A 23,634-nucleotide genomic window follows, 5' to 3' on the forward strand; every position below is an offset into this window, starting at 1 on the left:
TGTTCGCACACTGCACTCATTGCCTGCTACATATTATTAGGGTACCATACGTGTTCTATGAGTAACACACGCACTCACTTTGATATGTGATGTGTGTGTAAGGACAAAAAGTCATGCTATGTACAGGGAGGCATTCACTGGGTTTCACTGGATTCGATGTTGCAGGGATTAGTCACTGGGTTTTAAATTTTAAGAAACAATATTTTCTATTTGCATAATCACTGGGTTTAATTTTAGTGGATTTAAAGTGCCTGTGAAATGGCTGCTATTTTCACGCCTAAAATTATCCATTGATACATAAATATTATTATTTTTTTATGTTTCTAAGCATGAATTATTTTTTTAAGTGAAAAAATGTGTTTTAAACTCAATCTACGGCAACTTTATTTTTGTGTATTTTAAAACGAGGCTCCTCATTAGCTTCTTATTTGCATACAGAAATTCCCCTTGTGACGTCAGAAGGGGAAGTCGCATGGCAGCTTGCATTGCTGATACGTGTAAATAAGGCTAATTTCTTCTGCAGTTTTCTTGTCTTTGACTAAATTTTCATTTATGTACTTGTTCGTCGAGGAGGAATGGACCATAATGAACACATAGTATCAATTTTTGTTGCATGGGGTTGAGTTAGATGCAAAATATGTTCGTTCTGGTGTAGCTGGTCACCGTGATCGTCAGCGGTGCACGTTTGTACACTGTCGCTGGACAAAATAGAATTTGACGTCGGAATTATCTCGTTATTTAGCAGGTTACTAGGCACGTCACTACACTGTTTTATTTCATTGATCGTCTGAGTAAAACTTTCAAAATTAAAATAAAAGAGAACATATTTTGACATTAGACCACAGTGATCACTATAAAATAATTTAAAAAACGACAAATCACAGTTACTAAATAAATGACAGCCGCGTAGAAATAAATTGAAATTTTGTTGAAATAGGTGAACACGTCAGGTCACGACGAGGCGAAGTGCGTTAAAAGCGGCGTTTAATTGGATAACAAAAATAATCGAGATCGACACACATACAGATAAATTCAGAGTGGATTTGAGTTAGTGTGATCCATGGCGTGATCATCATATTAAAACTTTATTTGGTGGAAACACATTGACCAAGCCCGGATTCTTATTTCAGAAATTATTACGCAGATCAAGCTGCAAGCATGGAGGTAAAAAAAGAACAGAGGTGTGAATTCGACATTCAACACAAACCACCAAACAATTCAGAAATATTTAGTCTTCGAAAATGAAAACAATTAGCAGTGTGTAAGGGCTGTGTAATTTCCTGTTTGTCCGACGCTTCGTTTTCGTGTCACTGTCAAAATTATTGCTACCTTTTACTGAACAGGGACTAAATGGTCTCTATAAAACGATAATCAGGATCGCAAAAAAGTCAACTCATTTAAAACACTTGCCGTACGTCTCTCTCTCTTCTGAAATCCGTCTCGGTGATCATGGCGGAATCTATTTCTTTCAAAAGTGTTGCGCCAGGTTTATGTTGTCAGCGTTTCTCTTTAAACCTAGTTTTTTTTTGCATGGACGAGGACAGTTTTTCCGAAAAAATAAATCTGAGGTTAAGTGGCTTTCGTCCACTGATGTCGCACCTTCGGATCGATTAGAAACGTGTGAATACTTACACTATGACTATACGTTTCACTGCAACTGCCCACAACAAAATATCTAAAAACTCTCTCTCTCTCAAAAAAAAAGAAAATAGACAAAAAAAAAAGAAAGAAAAAAAACGCCGACTGAAAAATGTATATCGTTTAAAAGTATACTGAATGACCAGTGTTATTACGGCTCAGGGGTATGACTCCCTCTCACATTTTGGCATTTGGTGGCGCACTTTCGGTGAGAGTCGGAAATCTGGAAACTGTCGACCGTTTCAGGATAGGTGGGGTGGCTACAACACGAGAAATATCCCAAATTTACTTGGATACGAGTAATCATTTTCAGCAAAAAAAATCAATAACTGCCCATTTCAGTGGGATACAGATCTAAAATGGGAAACGTGGGGGTGGGCATTGCACAGGCACTTTAATGTTTTTTGGGTTGTGCTGGCACAAACCTGGTTTGTAAAGACATGGCCCCTGAAATTGATACACTTCACACCTCTTTGAGTTAACCAATCAGATTGCATTAATTTTGATCATTCATAGGGCTTTTTCTTAGCCTATCACTGTAATTCTGTTCGCAATGCGTGAGCGTTCTTGTTGGCTAAATTTTAGGAAATAATATATTCTATTTGCATAATCACTTGGGGATTTAGTATTGCAAGCATATTCTCTTTGTTTTAAATTCACTGGTTTATGGAGAAAAAAATGTATATTATAGCAGAGATTCATTACTTGTGGTTTGCAACGCGCATAGTACTTTATGGTGACATCATGCCATAATCCTATTCAAGTCCCATCTCGTAGATAGCGAGACTGATGCTACGACCTTCTGACATGACATAGGCGGTTTGTAATAAAACAATAAAACATGTATTACCACATTCATAGTGAAAAAAATGTAATACATCGAAAATGTAACCGTGAGCAGCTATTTTAATCCACCTGGACATCCCAGTATTCTAGTTACCTCGGGAATGCGCATTCGCACTTTTCTGAGTTGGAACGCGTATGCGAGAGCGAGATTGAAACAGGATCTTGGTATCATGTCATCGTAGTTGCAAACCCCAAGTACCCATGTATCTCTGATTATAGTTAACTTTGCATACTCACTGGGTATGGAGATGTTGTCTCAAATATTGCATTTTGTATTCATAAATAATAGGAAAGTAATCAGGCAAAATTAGGGCATGCAATTTTTTTTTTAATACTTTTATTGAGAATATGCTTTTAATACAGTAAATATAGTATAGAGAATTTATAAGGGCTTGATAATGATATATAACAAGTGTTAACTAATGGTTTTTTTAATTATAAATTACAGTGCCTGTACTAAATGATTTCATCTTTCTAAGTGACCCATATCTACATGGTATATTTCAAGTCGACTTAAACTCGCCATCATTGGAGTACACTGCTTTATCCATCGATGATATTATTATGGATTACCCACATGCTGTAGATTATGATCCTGTCTTGCAGCAGATTTACTGGACTGATGTTGGTCACAAATGTATCTATAAAGCCAATTTGAATGATTCATCTAGACAAACAATTGTAGAAGGTGATCTAGAAAGTGAGTAGCAATTTTGTGTATGTTAATTAGATCATTTGCATATAGTTGGCATATTTGAGCACATATTCCCACCAGATATACTGGACTGATGTTGGTCACAAATGTATCAATAAAGCCAATTTGAATGATTCATCTAGACAAACAATTGTAGAAGGTGATCTAGAAAGTGAGTAGCAATTTTGTGTATGTTAATTAGATCATTTGCATATAGTTGCCATATTTGAGCACACATTCCCACCAGATATACTGGACTGATGTTGGTCACAAATGTATCTATAAAGCCAATTTGAATGATTCATCTAGACAAACAATTGTAGAAGGTGATCTAGAAAGTGAGTAGCAATTTTGTGTATGTTAATTAGATCATTTGCATATAGTTGCCATATTTGAGCACACATTCCCACCAGATATACTGGACTGATGTTGGTCACAAATGTATCTATAAAGCCAATTTGAATGATTCATCTAGACAAACACTTGTATTCAAGTTATTTACAACACCAGGACATGCTGCAGATTTTGTATTCAACGTCCCGGTATGACTAATGCCAGGTATCGCGCATCTGTTGAACAGTTCAACGTACACCTGAGTGAACTCTTGTATTGCTGATGTGAACTCTTATTTTATTTTATTTTATTATAACTGTATTTGGGTAATACCTTTTATTTAAAAGGAATAATGTACCATCACTGTTGAACGTTAATACATTGTTCATGTATGTGTTGACTATTTTGCCTGTCTTTGAGAAAATAGAGAAAATTTGGTATTTGAAATAATTTTCAGAAATACCGGTAGGATAAATGTAAAGCGTATGTGTTTATTTCTGTTATTTTGGCAGCTCCACAGAGTATAGCTGTTGATTATATCTCTGGTCTACTGTACTGGTCTGATTCTACGCTATCAAAAATAGAAGTTGCTCAATTTGATGGTTCGAATAGGAAGACGCTGATAACTAGTGGTCTAACTAAACCAAGGCAGTTGACAGTAGATCCATTGGAAGGGTATGTTTCTATTGTCTTAACAGTGATCACACTATTTTGGTAAATTTATTTTCACTTTGAAAAATATCATGTACTGTAAAATGACTAATTTTCACTGGGTTTAAATTTCGCTGATTTACCATTTCAGGCATATTCAGTGGGTTTTAATTCATGGTTTTATCATTTAGATAACGTGTTCAATGCTAAATTTCACATATTCCCTGGGTTTTAATTTAGCACATTTTCCAGTCAGCGAAATAAGCAAAATTAAAACCCAGTGAATAATTAACCCTTTTACAGTATATGAGCTAAAATAATTCAATAACACTTCTGATTGGTTCATTGCTGACTGCTGAATTTTTTTTTTTTTTACAAAAATATGGCTCCCCAAAAATTTACTTTCATGTACCAATGAAAATTATTATGAATACTATCTGCCCATCTCAATAATCCTATCAATAGTTTTTTCTAAACCTTAATGCTGTCCAAGTATTTTCAGGAGAAACTTGACTGCTGTGTATGTGAAAATTCAGCTGGTCTATTCTTCAAAGTTACTAGTTTTTTTAGGCAACATTGTGTGTGAGGAAAAAGGCATCATTGCTGCCAAATGCAGTTCTGATTAACTTTAGATTTATATATTTTATACACCAACACATGAATTTAATTTTAATACAATTTCTTCTCACTCATAATTGCTGGACCACCAGAGATTTGAAACAAGTTTTTATAGAAATTTATAACAGAATATTTTGAATATTTCATGATTGTAATTAAACATCTACAGCCTGTTTCGCAGAGAAATTACACTAGAAACTGCCCTTTCCACCACCAAACTTTCTCACCCAAACTTTTCTAAACTTTTTTTTTATATTCTTCAATATTTCTGGAAATGAACTCTAATTTTAGAGCTAACAGACATAATGTGAGTCAATTTTCAATCAGTTTTTACTCAAAAACATTTGGCTATATCAGGACTATTTTGTGAATTTGTGATGAAACTTGTGGTGAAATGGTTAAGCAAGCATAAAATGGAACAATTTGTTTTTGAATTGAATTGAAAATAATTTAATTTATTCACTTAATTTACAGGCAATATTGTTAATATTGATGTTTGTGGATAGTGTTGTGTATGATATCACACTAAATATCAATGTTTGTTGATTCTATATAGCTATATTTACTGGTCAGATGTTGGTAATGATAATATCACCGCTACCATTGGTAAATCATACATGGATGGAAGTAATGTACAAATAATTATCAGTACAGAGATCTCTAAACCAGCTGGATTAGTTATTGATTATTCAGGTGAATTATAGCAGTTTTTGACTCCCATGTGCGAAGCACAAAATGGGAGTCTTTGCAGTTAGTGCGTCTGTATGTGTGTGTGTGTGTGTGTGTGTGTGTGTGTGTGTGTGTATGTGTGTATGTGTGTATGTGTGTCCGACTGTTCCACTGCTATCTCAAGAACCATACATCGGTTTTTGATGAAACTTGGTGCATAGATGCTCTGAACATATGCGCAGATTTGATTAGTTTTTGGTAAAAATCCGTGCATATTAATTACCTAATTTGCATGATAATTAGCTATTTTTTAGTGGTTCCATGACTGTTCCACTGATATCTAAACAACCACTCATTGGATTTTGATGAAACGTGGTACATAGATGCTCTGAACTAATGCTAGGTTTTGATTAGGTTTTGGTAAAAATCCATGCTCGTTAATTACTTAATTTGCATGATAATTAGCTAATTTTTAGCTGTTCTATGACTGTTCCACTGATATCTAAAGAACCACTAATTGGATTTTGATGAAACTTGGTACATAGATGCTCAGTTTTTGGTAAAAATCTGTGCATATTAATTACCTAATTTGCATGATAATTAGCTATTTTTTAGTGATTCCATGACTGTTCCACTGATATCTAAACAACCACTCATTGGATTTTGATGAAACTTGGTACATAGATGCTCTGAACTAATGCTAGGTTTTGATTAGTTTTTGGTAATAATCCGTGGATACTAATTACCTAATTTGCATAATGATTAGTCAATTTTCGGTTTTTCCACTGATATCTCAAGTACTAATCATCACATTTCAATGAAACTTGGTACATAGATGTCATATGACACTGCACAGACCTGATAGTTTTTATGGTAATATCAGTACATATAATTACCTAATTTGCATAATTAATTAATTTTCAGCTTTTGATATAAGTAGTGAGCATTACATTTCAATGAAACTTGGTACTCACATACTCAAGGACTATGCAGAGATTGATTGTTTTGGATAAATATTTGTGCATATTAATCACCTAATTTGCATAATTAGTTAATTTTCAGCTTTTCCATGGGTATCTCAAGTACTAATCATCGCATTTCAATGAAACTTGGTACATAGATCCTTTAGGACTATGCAGAGACCTGATTAGTTTCAGGGTAAATAATTGTGCATATTAATTACCTAATTTGCATAATTAATTTTCAGCTTTTCTACTGATATCTCAAGTACTAATCATCACATTTCAATGAATCTAGAATTATGCAGAGACCCAATTAGTTTTTGGTAAATATTTGTGCATATTAATCACCTAATTTGCATAATTAACCAATTTCCAACTTTCACACTGATATCTCAGGTACTAATGATCACATATCAATGAATGTTTATACATGGATGCTGTAGGACAATAGACAGACCTGGATAATTGTGGGTTAAAATCTGTACATATTAATTACCCAATTTGCATAATTAACCAATTTTAAGCTTTCACACTGATATCTAAAGTACTAATTTCCATTTTAATGAAACTTAGTACAAAGATGCTCTAGGACAATGTACAAACCTAATTAGTTTGGGGTAAAACTCTGTTCATATTATTTCCCTAATTAGCATAATAATTCATAATTTTTTGGTTCTAATCACATTTCAATTAAACTTGGTACATAGAGTTTTTGTTACATTGCGCAGACCTCATTAGTTTTACAATCAAATCTGTTCATGTTAATTTTCTGATTTGCATAATTAGTTTTCAGCTAAGTAATTTCAAATTATATTTAATGTGTCTCCAATACTCTCAGCACATGGGAGTTCTTTCTAAGCTTTCTTTGATTATGTAATGTGATAACATTATAATAGTACAGTGATTTATACATCACTGTTACAAAACAATAATATTAAGTATACGAGGTTATCATGAGAATACTGCAAAATTGTGCACAAAGGCAGTACAGTGTTGGCATTGACTGACATGAAGCGGAGGTCAATCCTGCTTGTATAACGTACTGCCTGAGCAGCATTCCCACTGTCTTTTTTAACTGAGGGTATATGTGTACCCTCTATACAGAAAACTGGAGGTATAACACACATTTTGGGGGTACACCTGTACCCTCTACATCAAAAATTGGGGGTATTTCTAGGAGGGCCAGTATTATTTATCTGCACTGGGATTGGTTGTTGTAGCTCAGAATAAAGATTATACACAAGATTTCACAGAATTTATTTATTTTGCAATTCTCATTTTTAGACAAATTTACACACGGTCTTCATGAAATTTTATAGCTGCTAATCTGACAACCTCATCCTGATTGTATCCTGGTTGCTTGGATGCATACTCAATTATCATTCTATGTACTACTACTAGGCCCTTCACGAGCTTGTGATTAAAATCCACAGCATCTGCCTGCTGCGGGTAAACATCTTCGGGTGTGACTGCCTGTTTTTCGTTTTGAACACCGAACTGTCCATGGTGTGTACCGCTACCTGCCGTAAAATAATTAAATATTGTGTTAATACGATCATGCTGACCCTCGGCTCTGCCGGCCATGGTAGAATTCCAGCACGTGACAGTTCAGAGTTGGCAATTTTTTTGCACGAAAAAACCCATTAAAATTAACTACAGTAAAATTCTACTGTTACAGTGTACGAGACAGTAAAACTCAAACATGTGTTACGGCTTGGATTCCCACATTGTCACTACAATAAACGCATTATGCAAGCAAATATCAATGAATACGTAGTTCAAAATTACAGAGATTACTTTAAAAACGGCGAAAATTATATGAAAACAGAATACATACCAGTTATACAGTTGATATGTTCGAGTTAAACGTGTAAGGTCCTCGCTAACTGCAAGCAACTACAAGCTAACATGCCGCCATTTTATTCTACAATGACCCTCGTTTACGATGACGTCTATGTGTTATCACGTAAACGGTCGTTTGATTGGCTATTTTTCCATCATCATTACAAAATTAACCAATCATTTTTTCTGTTACAAAAAAATACTCCTACTGTTTGGCTTTTCCATCTTTACGTAACTTACAAGCTGGTTGTCAAATGTTCGCGCGGAGTTCAATGATTTTCAGGCTAAATTAACGTTGATGTAGACCTATGAAAAACGTACGCGCAATATAATTTTATACGTAAATGGAACGTAGATGAGTTAAAATTTGGCACGCACTATTTTATTTATACGAGAATTACGTACTGCAGTACGTGAATGGGAATGCTGCTGAGTGCATCTTTTGCGGTATTCTATAATAATTTAATTAGAGAGCAAAGACAACATTTTTCACTGACATGAAACTATTTTTGTCACATGCTGTTGTGCTTCTGTATCCAATGTAAACAAAAAGTGTTTGAATATGATATTAATAACCTGGAACGTGTCAATGTCAGTTTACCCCATATTAGAGAAAATGTCAGAAACTGACCTGGCCCAGTCCAACCCAAACTGACTTGGCCCAATCTAACCCAAACTGACCTTGCCCAATCTAACCCAAACTGACCTTGCCCAATCTAACCCAAACTGACCTCGCCCAATCTAACCCAAACTGACCTGACCCAATCTAACCCAAATTGACCTCGCCCAATCTAACCCAAACTGACCTCGCCCAATCTAACCCAAACTGACCTGGCCCAATCTAACCCAAACTGACCTGGCCCAATCTAACCCAAACTGACTTGGCCCAATCTAACCCAAACTGACCTTGCCCAATCTAACCCAAACTGACCTCGCCCAATCTAACCCAAACTGACCTGACCTGACCCAATCTAACCCAAATTGACCTCGCCCAATCTAACCCAAACTGACCTCGCCCAATCTAACCCAAACTGACCTGGCCCAATCTAACCCAAACTGACCTGGCCCAATCTAACCCAAACTGACTTGGCCCAATCTAACCCAAACTGACCTTGCCCAATCTAACCCAAACTGACCTCGCCCAATCTAACCCAAACTGACTTGGCCCAATCTAACCCAAACTGACCTGGCCCAATCTAACCCAAACTGACCTGGCCCAATCTAACCCAAACTGACCTGGCCCAATCTAACCCAAACTGACCTGGCCCAATCTAACCCAAACTGACCTGGCCCAATCTAACCCAAACTGACTTGGCCCAGTCTAACCCAAACTGACCTCGCCCAATCTAACCCAAACTGACCTGACCCAATCTAACCCAAATTGACCTCGCCCAATCTAACCCAAACTGACTTGGCCCAATCTAACCCAAACTGACCTTGCCCAATCTAACCCAAACTGACCTGGCCCAATCTAACCCAAACTGACCTTGCCCAATCTAACCCAAACTGACCTGGCCCAATCTAACCCAAACTGACTTGGCCCAATCTAACCCAAACTGACCTGGCCCAATCTAACCCAAACTGACCTGGCCCAATCTAACCCAAACTGACCTGACCCAATCTAACCCAAACTGACCTTGCCCAATCTAACCCAAACTGACCTCGCCCAATCTAACCCAAACTGACTTGGCCCAATCTAACCCAAACTGACCTGGCCCAATCTAACCCAAACTGACCTGGCCCAATCTAACCCAAACTGACCTGACCCAATCTAACCCAAACTGACCTTGCCCAATCTAACCCAAACTGACCTCGCCCAATCTAACCCAAACTGACTTGGCCCAATCTAACCCAAACTGACCTGGCCCAATCTAACCCAAACTGACCTCGCCCAATCTAACCCAAACTGACCTGACCCAATCTAACCCAAATTGACCTCGCCCAATCTAACCCAAATTGACCTCGCCCAATCTAACCCAAACTGACCTGGCCCAATCTAACCCAAACTGACCTGGCCCAATCTAACCCAAACTGACCTGGCCCAATCTAACCCAAACTGACCTGGCCCAATCTAACCCAAACTGACCTGGCCCAATCTAACCCAAACTGACTTGGCCCAGTCTAACCCAAACTGACCTCGCCCAATCTAACCCAAACTGACCTGACCCAATCTAACCCAAATTGACCTCGCCCAATCTAACCCAAACTGACCTCGCCCAATCTAACCCAAACTGACCTGGCCCAATCTAACCCAAACTGACCTGGCCCAATCTAACCCAAACTGACCTGGCCCAATCTAACCCAAACTGACCTGGCCCAATCTAACCCAAACTGACCTGGCCCAATCTAACCCAAACTGACCTGGCCCAATCTAACCCAAACTGACCTGGCCCAATCTAACCCAAACTGACCTGGCCCAATCTAACCCAAACTGACCTGGCCCAATCTAACCCAAACTGACCTGGCCCAATCTAACCCAAACTGACCTGGCCCAATCTAACCCAAACTGACCTGGCCCAATCTAACCCAAACTGACCTGGCCCAATCTAACCCAAACTGACCTGGCCCAATCTAACCCAAACTGACCTGGGCCAGTCTAACCCAAACTGACCTCGCCCAGTCCAACCCAAACTGACCTGGCCCAGTCTAACCCAAACTGACCTGACCCAATCTAACCCAAACTGACCTGACCCAATCTAACCCAAACTGACCTGACCCAGTCTAACCCAAACTGACCTGACCCAGTCTAACCCAAACTGACCTGACCCAGTCTAACCCAAACTGACCTGACCCAGTCTAACCCAAATTGACCTGGCCCAGTCTAATCCAAACTGACCCTGCCCAGTCTAACCCAAACTGACCTGGCCCAGTCTAATCCAAACTGACCCGGCCCAGTCTAATCCAAACTGCCCCGGCCCAGTCTAATCCAAACTGACCCAGCCCAGTCTAACCCAAATTGACCTTACCAGTCTTGACCTGACCCAAACTGACCTGATCCAATAGAAAAAAAAAAACTGTGCTGACTTAACCTGACCCATGCCAACCCAAACTAATCTGATGTGACATGACTGAATCCAATCAAAACTGACCTGTCCCATTCCAACCCAAGCTGTCCTGACTTGACCCAATCTGACCCGACTTGACCCAGACTTGATCCAACACAAACTGATTTGATTTGAATTGACCTGACCTGGCCAGACCCATTCCAACCCAAACTGTCTCAACTTGACCTGGCCAGTAAAATTCTTTAAAAATTACAGTTTGTGTTATTCCTTAATAAAGAAAGAAAACTCTACTGGTGTGATTACCAACTCAGCAAACTAGAAAAATGTGATCTTGATGGAGAAAATAGAGTTACACTGATCCAGCTGTCGGTCAATGAAGAGCCATTTAGTTTAGTATTATCTGACAGTTGCATCTACTGGTCTGACTGGAGGAAACATGGCTTGATGAGAGCCGATAAGTCTACTGGTAATAATGTGATCAGTGTAGGATATCAAGAATTTAATATTATTTATCATATCCATCTTCATTCACAACAAACAATGATAACAGGTAAGTGCGTGTATGCAGATTTCTCTCAAAAATATATGTTTGTGACAATAAATTAAAGTGCCTGTGAAATGCCCACCAACACATTTCATGATTTAGATTTGTGTTTCACTGAAATAGACAGTTATTGATTTTGTTGTTGAAAATGATTTCTCGTATTCGAGTAAAGTTGAGGTATTTCTCGTGTTGTAGCCACGCCCACCTATCCTGAAACAGTCGACTGTTTCTATTTTTCCGAATCTAGTCGAAGTAAAAGTGTGCCATCAAAGGGCAAAATATGAGAGGAAGCCATACTCTTGCGCTATACTTTTATAATACTATTAGTGGTTTTTTGGTCAGCGTTTTTTTAAAACATATTTTTGGCAGATGTAGCAATGCATATAGTAATAGTGTGAGAATCGACATGTTTTCAAAGGATCCAAAGATGTGACATCAGTAGACGAACAACATAAAATCAATGAGAAAAAGTTGTACATTCTCCCTATCCTCGGGGGCGGACATCCGGGCATTTTCTACCACCTGGCAACCCTCGCGGTGAAAATAAAGACCAAAAACTCGCAGAAAACGGTACTTTGCGATGGTTGTTGAGAGTCCCCTGGACAGTGTAACAAGATTAGCCCTACGTGTGTAACATATATGAATTTGGTTGTTCAGGATTACTTCAAAGTTGAGTTTGTGTTGTTTTCTCGAGTTTTCACCGGCTCCACAGGCATCCCACAGCAGCGTGCACAAAGCCCATAGAAATACGTGGTACAGTGGTGCGCGTCTTAGCAACGTAGAACGTCCGTGACGTAGCTCCGCCCCCGAGGATACCATCGTACCGCAGATTCGCCAAACAACTACCGGTATATCCTGATTTATAAAAGAACAACATGGATTTATAAGGACAAGTGCTGAAAAATTAGACCTAGCACAGTACTCTCAAGTCCCAAATAAACAAACCCCGGAATAAATAAACCCCCCGGAAAATTTCCAAAATGATCGGTAAATTGTTCTCTTGCTTCTAAAAGGTGCAATTGCAAAATAACCCCCAAGATATAATAGGATATTTTTTTTTATACATGCATATACAGGTAGCAATGGTTGTTCTGATGCAAGAAATGGAGGCTGCAGTAGTCTGTGTTTACCAACCCCAACTGGCAGGTCATGTGACTGTCCACATGGGGTAGAAATGAAAGATGATGGGACAACATGTCATGGAGGTAACATTTCCTCTATCTTGTTGTATCTGACCAATACAGAATTTCTGCATGTGTCCTGACTACAATGCACATCTAAACTTCTTCAAATTTGAATCTCATAATTGTCCTAATTTGGGATTTTTTCATTTCATTTTGCTTTCATTTTAATAATTTTTTCATATATTCAATCATTTCAAAACATGTTAAAAATAAAATTAAAAGACAATGCAAAACTTATTTTTCTATATATTCAATCATTTCAATTTTATTTTGATTCATTATTTTTTTTTGCTGATTTATTTGTTTTTTAAGTAGGTGATTAAAAAAAAGCAAAAAATAATAAATAATAAAAAAATATGTTAAAAATAAAATTAAAAAAAAAATGCGCACCATAAAATACTTTAATTAAAATAAATTAGTCTGATTAAACTATTTGTCATATAAATTCAGGCAATTTTTACCTTCATTCTAATACTCTTGTTTTCTGGAAATATTCAAGAAATAATTATCTTGGTGTTAATTTACAATCTGCTGTTTGAGTGTATTTGTTTGCACCATCTTTGTTTTTGCTATAAGTAACAATTCTTCTATGCCATATTGCAGTTGAAAGATGCCCAGCTGATTTCTCACATGGTAGCGTGAGACCAGATTGTATTACATTACCGGGGTATACATGTACCATACAATGTGATCCAGGTTACCAGATATCCTCCAGTGACCAGATAACATGTTTAGCTACCGGACAGTGGGATACAAACCCATCAGTTTATTGTGTTGGTATGTATGATTCACTTACTTAGATATGAAATTTAGAACACCTTATTCATTAACCTACCTATAATCCGGTGCTCGATCAGTCAATTTTGTTATGAATGTGCACGCTTACCAAGATACTTACCATGACATTTAATACATATCTATTGTAACCACTGACAATAACTGGCAGGAAGGTGTTTTCGTATTATTGTTGGTTGAGTGTCACTTAAAAGGAGAGGGTCGTCACCTGCGTACGCGTGGGAATTGAGTCCTAATCAACGATAAAGACACGCTAAAAACACAAATGCTCATGGGTAGATGCTTGTTCGTAAACAATGACATGCTATGGCCATCTGACGCATGCGCAGATGACGACTCCCTTGCTTTTAATATTGGACATGGATGCAACAAAGCGTTCAACATTCACTACAAGATCGCACGTTATGTGGGAAATCAAACCTTAATACAGGACAAACAAAGGTCATAACGTCGTACTGGCATCAAAACATTGCGTGGGATCCAACAAATTCAAAGGTATTTTTTACGTATTTCTATGCTTTAATAATGCGATATACTTGGACATACATTTGATGATAGACAATTATTGAAATAATTGCATCTAAATATTTTCTGCTGAAAGCTCAGCATTTAAATATTGAATTATATAAAAAAAGTTCAAGATCAATTCATTCAGTTTTTGTAGAAGATGTTTGACCAAGCTTTTCACACATTACGCAAAATCTCGCAGTGAATGGAAAATACCTTTTGTATAAGTTATACCAAATTGTAGCAGGGAAAGGTTTCAATAGTTTTGCTATGTTTTATCTTTGTTATGAATTGTAGCATGGCAAGGTTTCAATATTTTTGCTATGTTTTATCTTTGTTATGAATTGTAGCAGTGAAAAGTTTCGATAGTTTTGCTATGTTTTATCTTTACAGCAATTCAGTGTTCAGAATTGACATCTCCTGTTCATAGCAGCACAGTGTCATGTCCGCAACCTCTTTATGGTTCATCTTGTATTCATCAGTGTGATGTAGGATATGTGGTACTGTCTGGAAATGAAGAACGAATCTGTCAGGCCAACGATACATGGTCTGGTACCACCTTGGTGTGCCAAAGTAAGTTTTAAGAACCAGTCATGGTCCGGTACCATCTTGGTGTACCAAAATAAGTTTTAAGGACCCATGAAGGTACATGTACATGGTCCACTACCATCTTAGTATACAAAAGTAAGTTTTAAGGACCCATGAAGGTACGTGTACATGGTCCGGTACCATCTTGGTGTACCAAAATAAGTTTTAAGGACCCATGAAGGTACGTGTACATGGTCCGGTACCATCTTGGTGTACCAAAGTAAGTTTTAAGGACCCATGAAGGTACATGTACATGGTCCACTACCATCTTAGTATACAAAAGTAAGTTTTAAGGACCCATGAAGGTACATGTACATGGTCCACTACCATCTTAGTATACAAAAGTAAGTTTTAAGGACCCATGAAGGTACATGTACATGGTCCGGTATCATCTTGGTGTACCAAAGTAAGTTTTAAGAACCCATGAAGGTACGTGTACATGGTCCGGTACCACCTTGGTGTACAAAAGTAAGTTTTAAGAACCCATGAAGGTACGTGTACATGGTCTGGTACCATCTTGGTGTACCAAAATAAGTTTTAAGAACCCATGAAGGTACGTGTACATGGTCCGGTACCATCTTAGTATACAAAAGTAAGTTTTAAGAACCCATGAAGGTACGTGTACATGGTCTGGTACCATCTTGGTGTACCAAAATAAGTTTTAAGAACCCATGAAGGTACGTGTACATGGTCCGGTACCATCTTGGTGTACCAAAATAAGTTTTAAGGACCCATGAAGGTACATGTACATGGTCCACTACCATCTTAGTATACAAAAGTAAGTTTTAAGGACCCATGAAGGTACATGTACATGGTCCACTACCATCTTAGTATACAAAAGTAAGTTTTAAGGACCCATGAAGGTACATGTACATGGTCCACTACCATCTTAGTATACAAGAGTAAGTTTTAAGAACCCATGAAGGTACGTGTACATGGTCCGGTACCATCTTGGTGTACCAAAGTAAGTTTTAAGAACCCATGAAGGTACGTGTACATGGTCCGGTACCATCTTGGTGTACCAAAGTAAGTTTTAAGAACCCATGAAGGTACGTGTACATGGTCCGGTACCATCTTGGTGTACCAAAATAAGTTTTAAGAACCCATGAAGGTACATGTACATGGTCCACTACCATCTTAGTATACAAAAGTAAGTTTTAAGAACCCATGAAGGTACATGTACATGGTCCACTACCATCTTAGTATACAAAAGTAAGTTTTAAGGACCCATGAAGGTACATGTACATGGTCCACTACCATCTTAGTATACAAAAGTAAGTTTTAAGGACCCATGAAGGTACATGTACATGGTCCGGTACCATCTTGGTGTACCAAAATAAGTTTTAAGAACCCATGAAGGTACATGTACATGGTCTGGTACCATCTTAGTATACAAAAGTAAGTTTTAAGAACCCATGAAGGTACGTGTACATGGTCTGGTACCATCTTGGTGTACCAAAGTAAGTTTTAAGAACCCATGAAGGTACGTGTACATGGTCCGGTATCATCTTAGTATACAAAAGTAAGTTTTAAGAACCCATGAAGGTACGTGTACATGGTCTGGTACCATCTTGGTGTACCAAAGTAAGATTTAAGAACCCATGAAGGTACGTGTACATGGTCTGGTATCATCTTGGTGTACCAAAATAAGTTTTAAGAACCCATGAAGGTACATGTACATGGTCTGGTACCATCTTAGTATACAAAAGTAAGTTTTAAGAACCCATGAAGGTACGTGTACATGGTCTGGTACCATCTTGGTGTACCAAAGTAAGTTTTAAGAACTCATGAAGGTACGTGTACATGGTCCGGTATCATCTTGGTGTACCAAAGTAAGTTTTAAGAACCCATGAAGGTACGTGTACATGGTCTGGTATCATCTTGGTGTACCAAAGTAAGTTTTAAGAACCCATGAAGGTACATGTACACGGTCCACTACCATCTTAGTATACAAAAGTAAGTTTTAAGGACCCATGAAGGTACATGTACATGGTCCACTACCATCTTAGTATACAAAAGTAAGTTTTAAGAACCCATGAAGGTACGTGTACATGGTCCACTACCATCTTAGTATACAAAAGTAAGTTTTAAGGACCCATGAAGGTACATGTACATGGTCCACTACCATCTTAGTATACAAAAGTAAGTTTTAAGAACCCATGAAGGTACATGTACATGGTCCACTACCATCTTAGTATACAAAAGTAAGTTTTAAGAACCCATGAAGGTACGTGTACATGGTCTGGTACCATCTTGGTGTACCAAAGTAAGTTTTAAGAACCCATGAAGGTACGTGTACATGGTCTGGTATCATCTTGGTGTACCAAAATAAGTTTTAAGAACCCATGAAGGTACATGTACATGGTCTGGTACCATCTTAGTATACAAAAGTAAGTTTTAAGAACCCATGAAGGTACGTGTACATGGTCTGGTACCATCTTGGTGTACCAAAGTAAGTTTTAAGAACCCATGAAGGTACGTGTACATGGTCTGGTATCATCTTGGTGTACCAAAGTAAGTTTTAAGAACCCATGAAGGTACGTGTACATGGTCTGGTATCATCTTGGTGTACCAAAATAAGTTTTAAGAACCCATGAAGGTACGTGTACATGGTCTGGTACCATCTTGGTGTACCAAAATAAGTTTTAAGAACCCATGAAGGTACATGTACATGGTCTGGTACCATCTTAGTATACAAAAGTAAGTTTTAAGAACCCATGAAGGTACGTGTACATGGTCCGGTACCATCTTGGTGTACCAAAGTAAGTTTTAAGAACCCATGAAGGTACATGTACATGGTCCACTACCATCTTAGTATACAAAAGTAAGTTTTAAGGACCCATGAAGGTACATGTACATGGTCCACTACCATCTTAGTATACTAAAGTAAGTTTTAAGAACCCATGAAGGTACGTGTACATGGTCCACTACCATCTTAGTATACAAAAGTAAGTTTTAAGGACCCATGAAGGTACATGTACATGGTCCACTACCATCTTAGTATACAAAAGTAAGTTTTAAGAACCCATGAAGGTACGTGTACATGGTCTGGTACCATCTTAGTATACAAAAGTAAGTTTTAAGAACCCATGAAGGTACGTGTACATGGTCCGGTATCATCTTGGTGTACCAAAGTAAGTTTTAAGAACCCATGAAGGTACGTGTACATGGTCCGGTATCATCTTGGTGTACCAAAGTAAGTTTTAAGAACCCATGAAGGTACGTGTACATGGTCCGGTATCATCTTGGTGTACCAAAATAAGTTTTAAGAACCCATGAAGGTACGTGTACATGGTCTGGTACCATCTTGGTGTACCAAAATAAGTTTTAAGAACCCATGAAGGTACGTGTACATGGTCCGGTACCACCTTGGTGTACCAAAGTAAGTTTTAAGAACTCATGAAGGTACGTGTACATGGTCCGGTACCACCTTGGTGTACCAAAGTAAGTTTTAAGAACTCATGAAGGTACGTGTACATGGTCCCCTACCACCTTGGTGTACCAAAGTAAGTTTTAAGAACTCATGAAGGTACATGTACATGGTCCACTACCATCTTAGTATACAAAAGTAAGTTTTAAGAACCCATGAAGGTACGTGTACATGGTCTGGTACCATCTTAGTATACAAAAGTAAGTTTTAAGAACCCATGAAGGTACGTGTACATGGTCCGGTATCATCTTGGTGTACCAAAGTAAGTTTTAAGAACCCATGAAAGTACGTGTACATGGTCCGGTATCATCTTGGTGTACCAAAGTAAGTTTTAAGAACCCATGAAGGTACGTGTACATGGTCCGGTATCATCTTGGTGTACCAAAGTAAGTTTTAAGAACCCATGAAGGTACGTGTACATGGTCTGGTACCATCTTGGTGTACCAAAATAAGTTTTAAGAACCCATGAAGGTACGTGTACATGGTCCGGTACCACCTTGGTGTACCAAAGTAAGTTTTAAGAACTCATGAAGGTACGTGTACATGGTCCCCTACCACCTTGGTGTACCAAAGTAAGTTTTAAGAACTCATGAAGGTACGTGTACATGGTCCGGTACCATCTTGGTGTACCAAAGTAAGTTTTAAGAACTCATGAAGGTACGTGTACATGGTCCGGTACCATCTTGGTGTACCAAAATAAGTTTTAAGAACCCATGAAGGTACGTGTACATGGTCCGGTACCACCTTGGTGTACCAAAGTAAGTTTTAAGAACTCATGAAGGTACGTGTACATGGTCCGGTATCATCTTGGTGTACCAAAATAAGTTTTAAGAACCCATGAAGGTACGTGTACATGGTCCGGTATCATCTTGGTGTACCAAAATAAGTTTTCAGAACTCATGAAGGTACGTGTACATGGTCCGGTACCATCTTGGTGTACCAAAATAAGTTTTAAGAACCCATGAAGGTACGTGTACATGGTCCGGTATCATCTTGGTGTACCAAAATAAGTTTTAAGAGCCCATGAAGGTACGTGTACATGGTCCGGTATCATCTTGGTGTACCAAAGTAAGTTTTAAGAACCCATGAAGGTACGTGTACATGGTCCGGTACCACCTTGGTGTACCAAAGTAAGTTTTAAGAAGCCATGAAGGTACGTGTACATGGTCCGGTACCATCTTGGTGTACCAAAATAAGTTTTAAGAACCAGTCATGGTCCGGTATCATCTTGGTGTACCAAAGTAAGTTTTAATAACCCATGAAGGTACGTGTACATGGTCTGGTATCATCTTGGTGTACCAAAGTAAGTTTTAAGAACCCATGAAGGTACGTGTACATGGTCTGGTATCATCTTGGTGTACCAAAGTAAGTTTTAAGAACCCATGAAGGTACGTGTACATGGTCCGGTACCATCTTGGTGTACCAAAATAAGTTTTAAGAACCCATGAAGGTACGTGTACATGGTCCGGTATCATCTTGGTGTACCAAAGTAAGTTTTAAGAACCCATGAAGGTACGTGTACATGGTCCGGTACCATCTTGGTGTACCAAAATAAGTTTTAAGAACCCATGAAGGTACGTGTACATGGTCCGGTATCATCTTGGTGTACCAAAGTAAGTTTTAAGAACCCATGAAGGTACGTGTACATGGTCTGGTACCATCTTGGTGTACCAAAATAAGTTTTAAGAACCCATGAAGGTACGTGTACATGGTCCGGTACCATCTTGGTGTACCAAAGTAAGTTTTAAGAACTCATGAAGGTACGTGTACATGGTCCGGTACCATCTTGGTGTACCAAAATAAGTTTTAAGAACCCATGAAGGTACGTGTACATGGTCCGGTACCACCTTGGTGTACCAAAGTAAGTTTTAAGAACTCATGAAGGTACGTGTACATGGTCCGGTATCATCTTGGTGTACCAAAGTAAGTTTTAAGAACCCATGAAGGTACGTGTACATGGTCCGGTATCATCTTGGTGTACCAAAGTAAGTTTTAAGAACCCATGAAGGTACGTGTACATGGTCCGGTACCATCTTGGTGTACCAAAATAAGTTTTAAGAACCCATGAAGGTACGTGTACATGGTCCGGTATCATCTTGGTGTACCAAAATAAGTTTTCAGAACCCATGAAGGTACGTGTACATGGTCCGGTATCATCTTGGTGTACCAAAATAAGTTTTAAGAGCCCATGAAGGTACGTGTACATGGTCCGGTATCATCTTGGTGTACCAAAGTAAGTTTTAAGAACCCATGAAGGTACGTGTACATGGTCCGGTACCACCTTGGTGTACCAAAGTAAGTTTTAAGAACCCATGAAGGTACGTGTACATGGTCCGGTACCATCTTGGTGTACCAAAATAAGTTTTAAGAACCAGTCATGGTCCGGTACCATCTTGGTGTACCAAAGTAAGTTTTAAGAACCCATGAAGGTACGTGTACATGGTCCGGTACCATCTTGGTGTACCAAAATAAGTTTTAAGAACCCATGAAGGTACGTGTACATGGTCCGGTATCATCTTGGTGTACCAAAATAAGTTTTCAGAACCCATGAAGGTACGTGTACATGGTCCGGTATCATCTTGGTGTACCAAAATAAGTTTTAAGAGCCCATGAAGGTACGTGTACATGGTCCGGTATCATCTTGGTGTACCAAAGTAAGTTTTAAGAACCCATGAAGGTACGTGTACATGGTCCGGTACCACCTTGGTGTACCAAAGTAAGTTTTAAGAACCCATGAAGGTACGTGTACATGGTCCGGTACCATCTTGGTGTACCAAAATAAGTTTTAAGAACCAGTCATGGTCCGGTACCATCTTGGTGTACCAAAGTAAGTTTTAAGAACCCATGAAGGTACGTGTACATGGTCCGGTACCACCTTGGTGTACCAAAATAAGTTTTAAGAACCAGTCATGATCCGGTACCATCTTGGTGTACCAAAGTAAGTTTTAAGAACCCATGAAGGTACGTGTACATGGTCCGGTATCATCTTGGTGTACCAAAGTAAGTTTTTTAAAAACCAGTCAGGCTGATGCTGGACAATTAAGACAATGATGGTTTGCTGCACAGTGAAAAGCATTAAGTTTTTCACTGTCTTTTAAATTCACAATTTTACCAGTTCCACTACCAGTACCAAAATTAAAACTCGGCGAATGTTTAATATGTTTACTGTATTTATAATCTATTTCAACCAAGGTGCTCAAGCAATTAATTTTGTTTGTTTTTTATCTAGGTCAACCTTGCCCTCCATTAATGCCTCCCACCAATGGATTCTATACTCCATTATCTTGCCAAAGTGAAGGAGGGTCTTTCAATGATGTGTGCCAGTTGTCATGCCAACAAGGATATCAACTTGAAGGTGTTAGTGTTTTTATATCCCAGAGTTGCTTGGCAACAGGAGAATGGAGTTCCTCTAATACCCTTCCAATGTGCCAAGGTATGATGATGATTTTAAAACATGTCGTTATGACATGTTGCGTTCAGTACAAGTCTCATGCAACATAAAATGCATCTTTTGTTTACATGAAATTTGAATGGATAAAATTTGGTCTTAATTCTGTCTTTATGAAATTTTTTTTTTTTTTTTTGCACATGACAATTGCATTGAAAAGGATGGTAACTATGTAGTTGGTGCAGCTTAATTTCTAAATTGGTGTAAAATTGTATATGACATTACGTGTGTTGTATCTGTCGCGTGGGACCCACAACGTACAAGCATTTTTAAAAGAGAAGTCAGTTCTGCAATTCTTTCACTTTGTTATGTGGAGGTGATTGGACTGTGACAAACTATAAAAAGTAAATGCAAAATTCTTTCTAAAGAAACCACCCCTCTGTTAAAAAAATGCCAATCGTGACATGCAACTTCCCCCTGCTTTACACCATCATGTCTGTTTTACAGATGTTGCCAAACCAGTATTGGCCAACTGTCCATTAGACATGACAGTTATGGCAGCCAGAAATCAACAAAGTGCCATTGTAAGCTGGGCTATTCCAAGTACTACTGATAACTCTGGAGAAGTCAATCAACTTAACTCATAGTGTACAACCACCTGTTGAGCTCAGTAATGGGCAGCATGCTGTTACAATCACAGCTACTGACCCCTCTGGTAACTCAGCTGTTTGTCAGTTCACTGTCACAGTACAAGGTGAGATATTCTTATTTTAAACTTTTGTCACAAATAAAAAGCACATAAATTTTGGTGCAGACAATGTAGACAAAGGAAGAGTAAGTCCATTTGGTTTAAAATTAACATATAAACTACAAGAACATACACAAAAATGTGAAAAAATGTTGCGCCAAATTTTTGCATCTTGTTTAAAAAAAGCATTCAAATTTTTTACCAAATTCATTCAGTTCAAGAATCCATATTTTATTTTTGAGTGATTTAATTTCTGCAACATGAAATTGTGATATGTATCTATTTCAGAAATTCTTCCCTGCACACATATAATTATAATTACATTATTTTAATTTCCTGTACAGTCATTGATTGTGGCCAACCATTGGTTCCATTACATGGTACATTGTTGCCATGTACAACCCACTATGGATCTACCTGTACCATCACGTGCAACATTGGATACGCGATTACAGGGTCAGGTCAAAGGTCATGCGAAATTTATCCCAATAGGCAACCATATTGGAGTGGCACCATTCCCAGGTGTAACAGTAAGTGCCTTTATATGTACATTCTGTCTGATGAAAGTCTTGGCTGCCCAGGATAATGTGAACAGCGTCCTCTATAGGTTTTTGGTTGAAATCTTTTTTTTTTTTAAATTGTTCAAAAAATGCATTATAGAGAATTTATGGGGTATGAGAAGTACCATAAATTTATCAATTTTATATCTGCTCTATTAAAAACACATGTGCTTATGTAAATGAAAGAGGAGAATCTATATTGTCAATATAATGATTTAGCTCAAGTCAAAGTCAAGATCTTCAGCATTATTTTCGATGCCATGTTGTTTCCTAGACGATTAGACCTGCTACAACTCCTCTTCTCCTGATAGGTCAAGTCTGTTATTAACTAATCGGAATGTTTTTTTGTACCAACGCAATGCTTTGGGAATTGGAAAAGTCAAACAACACTCAAAGACAAGGTGTTATGACTACGCTGTCAAATTTGGGGCTTGTTGTAAAGATTGAGCGCTTAGTTGAACATAACCCTGAAAATAGAAATGCTTAAAAAGTGGGGGTGGGCCCTAGCTTAGTCAAGCCTGAGCTCGAAAGTAGATGAGTATATTATGCTTTTCTATCAGGGATGTGCTTCTCCTGGAATAAATACCGTATATCAATACCATTTCTGTTTCTTTAAAAAAAATGTCTTGTCT

The 23,634-nt window shown here is 38.1% G+C and overlaps 1 protein-coding gene across 1 annotated transcript in view; it reads left to right on the forward strand.

Moving 5' to 3' along the window:
• LOC100374813 (uncharacterized) overlaps nt 1-23,634 on the forward strand; it is a 92,364-nt gene that overhangs the window by 24,998 nt on the left and 43,732 nt on the right. The window contains 11 exon segments of the mRNA XM_085494868.1: nt 2,933-3,184; nt 4,024-4,186; nt 5,337-5,473; nt 11,536-11,808; nt 12,879-13,007; nt 13,590-13,763; nt 14,682-14,861; nt 21,536-21,739; nt 22,202-22,320; nt 22,322-22,448; nt 22,787-22,972. Coding sequence (XP_085350994.1) covers nt 2,933-3,184; nt 4,024-4,186; nt 5,337-5,473; nt 11,536-11,808; nt 12,879-13,007; nt 13,590-13,763; nt 14,682-14,861; nt 21,536-21,739; nt 22,202-22,320; nt 22,322-22,448; nt 22,787-22,972 — 1,944 coding nt within the window.

This window comes from Saccoglossus kowalevskii, chromosome 21, assembly GCF_978046115.1.
Source record: "Saccoglossus kowalevskii chromosome 21, keSacKowa6.1, whole genome shotgun sequence".
Lineage (NCBI taxonomy): Eukaryota > Metazoa > Hemichordata > Enteropneusta > Harrimaniidae > Saccoglossus > Saccoglossus kowalevskii.